The 8,234-nt window shown below is 40.1% G+C and overlaps 1 protein-coding gene across 1 annotated transcript; it reads left to right on the forward strand.

Annotated features, from left to right (window-relative positions):
- The first annotated feature begins 3,502 nt into the window (after positions 1-3,502).
- Positions 3,503-7,002, forward strand: LOC147978208 (GTP-binding protein YPTM2). The gene is made up of 8 exons (XM_087546158.1): positions 3,503-3,663; positions 4,798-4,870; positions 5,292-5,339; positions 5,425-5,472; positions 6,002-6,073; positions 6,161-6,316; positions 6,442-6,545; positions 6,651-7,002. The coding sequence occupies exons 1-8, from the start codon at positions 3,650-3,652 to the stop codon at positions 6,745-6,747; spliced, it is 612 nt and encodes a 203-aa protein (XP_087402284.1). The 5' UTR covers positions 3,503-3,649; the 3' UTR covers positions 6,748-7,002.
- Positions 7,003-8,234: the final 1,232 nt, after the last annotated feature.

Here is an 8,234-nt window from a genome sequence, read left to right on the forward strand (position 1 = left end):
CTTGCCAATGTTTTTCCAATACACTAAAATTAATGAACAACACATAGTTATGTAGTCACAAATGACAACATTTTCCCCTTAATTTCTCTCGCTGAACTCTACAGTGTCATATTAGTAAATTATACCGCCATGTCTACATGATCTAACGGGGGTGTTTGCTACGGCTGATGAGGCGGTCCCTTCATATTGTTTCCGAACATGAAAATCAATGCCTCTCTACAAAATCAACCTTGTAAATAACTTTAATATGTAAGCATGAAACTGGTACCTAGGTAAAGTTTGATTCTATGATTTTTTTTGTGCGCCGAGTTGCTCCTTTTCTGTAAATAGGGCTAGGCATTTCATAGTGACGAAGCTTGGACAATGAATTAAAATTATTATGGGTACATTGTGGTTTTATGGCTAAATTTCTAACAATGCCCACCACTGAAGCTGACAATAATGTCAAATCAGCCTATGTTGTTCATCATTAAGATTTTCTGGTGTATGTAAGATTGTGAGCCATGTAAAATAACTAAACTATTCTATTTTATCTATGGTGTCAACTCCGATTTATTAAAAAATAATTGAAACCAACCAACTTCGTGCCAAGCTGGTAAATATATTAATTGGGGCTAGCTCCCAAGCCATACTCTTGCAATTTGTGGCTACATATAGTCCACTATATAAAGATTACAACGTAGCTACACAAGCATCGAAAAACACAAAGGATGGATACAATTGCTTCAGCTTGACTGAATTTTAAAAGGTTTCTATATACCTTTTCGAGTCGCCATCGATATATATATATGGGAAGGCGTAATCGAGAACATTAAAAAAATACATCGTGATGTTCTGGGTTTAACGGAGATTAAAATGACTTGTTTGGGTGACATCCATACAACAAGTTATCCAAAACTTTGGGTGACGTTTATGAATATGTTGTAAAAAGATAAACTCTTCTTGCACTAGTGATCATAGAAAGCATGAACGAACTTTGGCTAACTAACTTTCTGAGGCCACACTGCATTTGAACCCCTCCAGGAACAAATTATTGAGACGGTTATTGTGCCTGAGACATCTGGCCACCCATTCAAGCACTTTGATTAGCACTATGTTGTCCTCCACGAGGATTGAAAGCAGACTCCCCCTACTTGTGCATTCATCAGACCTCTTTGAAGCTACACATGTGATTGCACTCCAGCACCATGTGAAAGATTTTGAATCCCGCTGAGCCCCATGATCTGATGGATACCTTGGTTCCGCGGTTGCTCCTATGGACCAGGTGGAAATTGCAAAGTTTTGCAAACAACTGAGATCGCTGAAGCACGTTGATATTATTGTGAGGCCTGTCAAGCTAAAGAAAGAATACCAAATCCACAAGTGTTGTGATGTGATGCAGCGATGGCGGGCGTTTTGGTACGATCTAGGCATTATCATCGCAAACTTGTTGGATAGTTCTTTCACTTCCCGGCAGCGCTCGAATTGACGAAACCAAGCATTACCAGGGAAATCCTCTCGCTTCTCCAAGTCCCCAAAGCTTGGTTGTTTGATATAACCCTTTTACTCCCCGTTCAATGTATTTTTCTGACCCGGATGGGTCAGCGGACGTTTGATGTACCATGTCAGGTGACAAAAAGTGTTTGAACCGCATGGTTCGGACCGGATTTGATGCATACTAGGCTACTAGCATTGGAGTTGCCCTAACCTTTCCATATGCAAGCATCATCATCACTAGTTTAATCGTAGAACGAGATAGTCCCACGGTTCGTTTCAGCGGCCACCGACGGGAGGCACGTGCGACGTTGTTTCTCCACTACTATTAAACAATCAAACAAGAACTTTCTTACGTGCACCCCGTAAAACGTACACGGATTCATTATGACCGCATGATTAAGCCCAGTAAACTCAATCTAACGGCTAGCCTTAACCTAATCCATTCTCTGTGTGCACTTAACAATTTACATTGACTGACCGTGCTTCATCATATGAAACTCCATGTCCGATCAATTAGGAAACTATAATCATGATCACGTTTTCTTAGGAAACTAATCACGATCACATCTTCTTAGGAAACTAATCACGATCACATTTTATTAGGAAACTAATCATGATCGCATTTTATTAGGAAACTAATCACGATCGCATTTTATTAGGAAACTAATCGGGTATATTCGCACACATTGACACGTCCATCACCTCGACCTCCTGGATCACGATCCTATCTCTCCCAAGAAAAACCACCACAACCGGACTCCACTCGGCGGCGACAAGGAGCCAAGGACCAACAACTCCTTCTCAGGGGACGCTGCCGGAGTGCCGGTAATTCGTGAACCGCCGAGGGTGCCGCACCGGTCGCCCCTTCTCAGGGGATGCCGTTGGAGTGCCGGTAATTTATGTTGCTTGTAAGACAACTGCCCAGCCAGCATTTATGGTTTCTTGCAAACTTACACGACGTGCCTGTGCTGACTTGTATTTTTCAAAATAAGGTTTCTATGCATTACTAACCAGAGTGTGCTATCTTTATATCTTCGGTGTTTCTTAGCAGATGTCGTTTACATGTGTCATCAACACATTATTTGTTTTTTCTTAATTTGTAACACTTGTACTGCTGGAGTTGGTTTATTTTAAGTTGTTATATTTGGAACTCCTTTCACTTCATAAAGGGGCTGGATGGTCTAAATTGCAAGATGTGATTTTTTCTCTCACATGAACCATCTATAAATAAATATATTTTTTACTATTCTTCTACGTATAAATACTTTGAGGTCCTTTTGCTGTTCATTCGGTTAATGGTTAGGAACTAATGACCATCAAATTATTTTTATTGTTTGATAGTATTACACATAAGTGGGTGTAAAGGAAAACTATCAAAAATGGTCATGACTTGCATTTTTTTCTTATTTTCTACAACTGGTGCTTCTCCATATGTCCCCATTGTGTTCCGAGATATTATTTTGTACTATTGTTTACCTATGTCTACCCTTGTATTTATTCAGCGCATTGTTCTTTTCGCATTTTGGCATGAAAGCTTGCTGGCTTGGAGGAGGATGAACACAGATGAAAGAGGGGAAACATTGTAGAATTGTGTATGTTGCTTGCCAAGTTTAGCTTTGGATTTTTAGTGCTTTGACACTTCGTGCAGAATGAACTAAACATTTACATGTCAAGAGCATCTTGATGCATATAAAGAGTAAACGGAGGCATGAAATAACGAGTTGTATGGGTTGATTTATACTCTCCAGTTTTATGTATGTTTGTGACTGTGTGTACCAGACATGAACATTCATCGTTTCATGCGTTGTCAAGTTTTCCTATACGCCACGAGATGCAAAGCAACCTTTTATCTACCACATGTTGGCATCTACTTGAAATGCAACCAATAATTATACGTGCGTTGCACGTGAACACTTACTAGTTGCAGAGAAAAATAAGAAAAAAAAAGGGTTTCCACGCGTCTGGCCAGTTGGTCTAAAATCGGGCTGGCCTGCTGGAGCCTGGTCCTCTCCCAGCGCATTGTTGATTGATTCACGGGAAGAGCGAGACGAGACGCCAAGAAGTCGGGCAAGTCGTGAGGCCGCCTGCCTCCGCCCTCCCAGGACTCGATCTCGATCCCCGTCCTCCTGCCCGCGAGCCAGATTGGACGCCGCGGGAGCGCCCAGATCCCGCCATGAATCCCGAGTAGTAAGTCCCTCCCTCCTCTGCTTCCCCCCCCCCCCCAGCAGTTCCGATCGGGGTCGGGGCTTTTAGGGTGAGATGAGATCTCGCTGGATCTGGCGCGGGGGAGAGTTGACCCTCGATCCCAGCAGATTCGTCGCGTTTTTTTCTTTTCTTGCTTGGTCTGGATCGCGTCCGCGAGGGGAATGCCACCTAGGAGAGTTTGTTTAAATTATTAGGTGAAATTTGAAGCGTAATCGTTTGCTCTCTGGACCTATCTCGCTGGATGCCGTGGGGTAGATGCGCTTCATTTTGATTAGTGTTTCGAGGGGCTGTTTATTGTGGATTTCAGGTTTCTACTACGGAGTACTATCTAATGGCAGTAAAAGAACAGGCAATTTTGTCTGCACAAGGAGGATAGGTCTATTTTGGTGAATTATGCATGCTAATATCACTTGCACCATCTCTAGTTTCGCAATCACTTTGTTGAGTCTCATGTTTTTACTCCCAAAAAGGAATGAAAGAAAAAAAACATTCATATCCTACTTGTTGATACTGTTTGGCTAAATTATGGGTCAGTTGATCGGATTTGCATATTTCTAGAATGCACCAGTCTGCTCAACATCCTTTACATGCACGACCCAATGCTTGTTTGTTCGTGGGTTGATATAACTGTTCGTTCGGTTACTGCTCTAACTGTGGTTGCACTTCACTCATTCAATGTTACAATATCATTGTATCTGAATGCTGCAAGGGGAACTATTTTACATTCTTTCACACGCTAGTCCATAGGGATCAAAGGGATCTATTAGCCTAGCAAAACTGACATTTTGGCTGAGTATTAAACACTAAAATATCTCTTCATCTGTCGCTGCCTAGGTGCCTAAGCCTGACAATATTATTCCATCTAATTGTTGTGTGTTATTATCTTGAGAATACATTGCTCTTTGAATTTATTTTCAATCTCCCAAGCCTGGAGATAGTTATTGTATCTTTTATCATCTTTGAAAGTGGTCGGACCCTTCCCCGGACCCTGCGTAAGTGGGAGCTATGTTCACCGGGCTGCCCTTTTTTATCATCTCGAAAATGCCATCACTGCTTGTTTTCTTCTCTGTGCACTGTGTTTGATGGAGACTAACATTCTAATATTTGGCCATGCAGTGATTACCTCTTCAAGCTTTTGCTTATTGGAGACTCAGGTGTTGGCAAGTCATGTCTGCTGTTAAGATTTGCTGTAAGAATCTCTATAGCAAGTATGATCCATTTTGCTATCTTTTTCCCATCTATATATTATAGATTTTCCATGTTAAAATTAGGTAGTTCATGGAATTAACCATTTTGTTTATAGGATGTGTAAGCTGAATCATTACTCACAAATGTTCTAATTTAAATTGCTCAACCTGAATAGTTCATTATTGGTAGCTACATTTTTCCAAAAGATGATGGGCATCCCTAGGTACATCCATTTCAGCGACAAGTAATTCCGTCTCAAATGGATGTATTTAGCTAGATACATCCATTTGAGCGACAAGTAATTCCGGGCGGAGGGACTAGTATATTGTAGTATGCCCTTGAGGACAACTAATTATACTTACTATTAAATTTACCTGTGCTGCTTTGTTTGTTTGCCTCTTTAATATTTTGACTCTTGGCAGGACGACTCATACCTGGATAGTTACATCAGTACTATTGGAGTTGATTTTGTAAGCACATTTACTTTCTGCATAGTGTTTTTTGGCTGCTACAGATCCTTCTATCGAGCATAACTTATTTGAAAAATGTTGACAGAAAATAAGGACCGTGGAGCAGGATGGAAAGACTATCAAGCTGCAAATCGTGAGTCTAGCTTATCTCGTGATTTACGTGATATGCATCTGTTGCTAGTAACCAAGCATGCCTGTGCAAGTACCATTTAGTTGTGATTTTGTTGATGATCTGTAAAACTTCATTGAGACATAATTCTCCCAGTAGCCACTATTATTTTGTGGGATGCAAGTCATGATTGCTAGTTGAAGTCGATTGATATGGAACAGACACACTCAACCGCTTCTCCTGAATATATATGAACTCTGTTGTCACTTTGTGGTTCTCTTTAGTCTGTCCAGTTAATATAATTGGACCATTAAAAGTTTTCATTATTTGTCTTTCCTATGAAGATTCATTCTTTCTGGATATTTAGAAATGAAAAATAGATGTAGCTCAGTTTGAACATGAGGGATGGCAGTCTTGCAGCTTATGTGTACGTGCTCTTTAGATTTGGCAATTCCTCTGTTTTTCATCTCCCACTTCAGTTGCAGTGATACAGGCTAGTATTATCCTTTTCAAAGTTATTAAACCCCTTCATTCTACAAAACTTCTTTTTCAGTGGGACACTGCTGGGCAAGAACGTTTTAGAACTATTACCAGCAGCTACTACCGAGGGGCCCATGGGATTATTGTAAGTCCGCTTATACAAACTTCATTTAGTCAGATAACAAATTTACATTTATGATGGCTTGACCGGAATATTCAAATGGTCTTGCAGATCGTCTATGATGTGACAGACCAAGATAGCTTCAACAATGTGAAGCAGTGGTTGAACGAGATTGACCGCTATGCCAGTGAGAATGTGAACAAGCTTCTGGTGGGGAACAAATGTGATCTGGCTGACAAAAGAGCTGTGTCATATGAAACAGCAAAGGTATCCTTGAGTCTCGTGCAAACATAATTTTTTTGTTGTTCACTTCACAATCTGCAGATTCCAACCTTCCATTCCTTGAAGGCATTCTCACTGCTATTTGTCTTTATTTTTATGTACATATATAGGCATTCGCTGATGAGATTGGCATTCCATTCATGGAGACCAGTGCAAAGAACGCCCTGAATGTTGAACAGGCTTTCATGGCCATGGCTGCTTCGATCAAGGATAGGTTTGGACCCACACTGAAACTAGCATTCATGATGGTTTATATTAACGTGCTAGTCTATGAACTTTAGATGAAGAACTTACTGAAAACAATGGCCTATGTTTCCAGGATGGCAAGCCAGCCAGCGGCAAACAACGCTCGCCCGGCTACTGTACAGATCCGCGGGCAACCTGTCGAGCAAAAGACCAGCTGTTGCTCATCTTAGAAAACCATGCAAACTTGTTGATGCTCCATCACCTTTATACATGTTTTCTTATTTGTTTTTACTTGTTATCGTTATTCTTTTCTTTCTAGTGTACCTGCCTTCTGAAATTGTGTAAGTTGGATGAATATATCTTCTTACATTCGCAGTTGTTTTTATGGTTAACTTGGAGTGACACTGCTGGTCATAGTACTCGATCTGTATCTATACGGTTCTATTACTAATGATATTATACGATAGCCGGTTTCCTTTTTCTTCTCTCATCGAGATACAAACAAAGAAAGGGAGTATGATGATATTTTTTTTTGGTAATTGGAGTATGATTATCTGATCCTGTAATATGGTGACTCCTGAATTATCATTTTGTCAAAAAGTTCACTATGATTATGCTTTCAGGCTGTCGCACATTTCAATGAAGTGATCACCCTGAATTTGTAAAGTTGATCAATTAAAATTTGTAACATTGAGGAGGAGGTCGTCAGCATGAAGTCGTGGGTCTTCACTTTTTCCTTCTTGAGGGATACATTTTCATGACAACTTTATATTAATATGGCAGTTTTTATTACTTGGCAAATATGGATACATCATTTTTAGATTATACTCTCTCTGTGTCTTTATATAAGGCATATTTGTTTTTTGATAAAATTGCACAATGTAAGGTGACCGGCGGGGCCCTCGAAAAGAGTTATCTTTTCTGCTTAACGGTCTACCAACCCTGAAAACGGTTCAGCCGAAGGTAGGGTCCAGTGGCCGGAAGACTAGTCACAATGGGGAGTAACTTAGACTAGTAACATCACATTTTACTAGGCTATGTTACTACCTCCACGGTGGGTAGTAACATATGTGTATTGTCATGTTATGGTTCATTTATTAGTCTATAGACTCATATTGTCTTGGCACGTGTGATGTTACAGTAACTAGTTAAGTTACCATCATCACCTCTCTCATCATTAAATATGTGCCACATAAGCAAAGTTATCTTAAAAAATGTGATGTTACTCCCACTGTGGCCAGTCGAAGAGCACTACACGGCGCGCGGTGTCCGGTGCGCCCCCGGCGGCCCATGAAAATTCGGAGGACCGAGTACCGTTCATGATTTATTATCCTACGAAATAGACAAGTTAGACAAGGGGAATTTGTCTTAAATAGTCTATAATTATGTGCCTTGAGAATAGTACACCTTAGATAAAAGAATGGAGGGAGTATCGTAGTGGAGCCTTCTGCTTCACTTCCTCCCTTCCCTAATATAAGGTTTATTTGTTTTTTCAAATAATCAAGTGAGTGCATGTTTGACTGAGTTTTTAAAAAAATATCAATATCCACAATACGAAATTTATATTATTTGTTTCATCATGAAAAGTAGACTCATATTTTATCTATTAGGTATTGCACATGTTATTATTTTATTCTATAATCTTGGTCAAACATTTAAATGATTGACTTACACGGAAACCAATACATCTTATATTCTTGAATGGAGGGTACTAGCT

The sequence above is a fragment of the Triticum urartu genome, chromosome 3A (genome assembly GCF_056163025.1).
Source record: "Triticum urartu cultivar PI428250 chromosome 3A, HENAU_Tu73, whole genome shotgun sequence".
Classification (NCBI taxonomy): domain Eukaryota; kingdom Viridiplantae; phylum Streptophyta; class Magnoliopsida; order Poales; family Poaceae; genus Triticum; species Triticum urartu.

Excerpts from the sequence above, each read along its gene's own strand:
- LOC147978208 (XM_087546158.1), top strand. Across the intron at positions 4,871-5,291 it reads GTCTGCTGTTAAGATTTGCT|GACGACTCATACCTGGATAG; the intron begins GTAAGAATCTCT and ends GACTCTTGGCAG. Across the intron at positions 5,473-6,001 it reads AGACTATCAAGCTGCAAATC|TGGGACACTGCTGGGCAAGA; the intron begins GTGAGTCTAGCT and ends CTTCTTTTTCAG.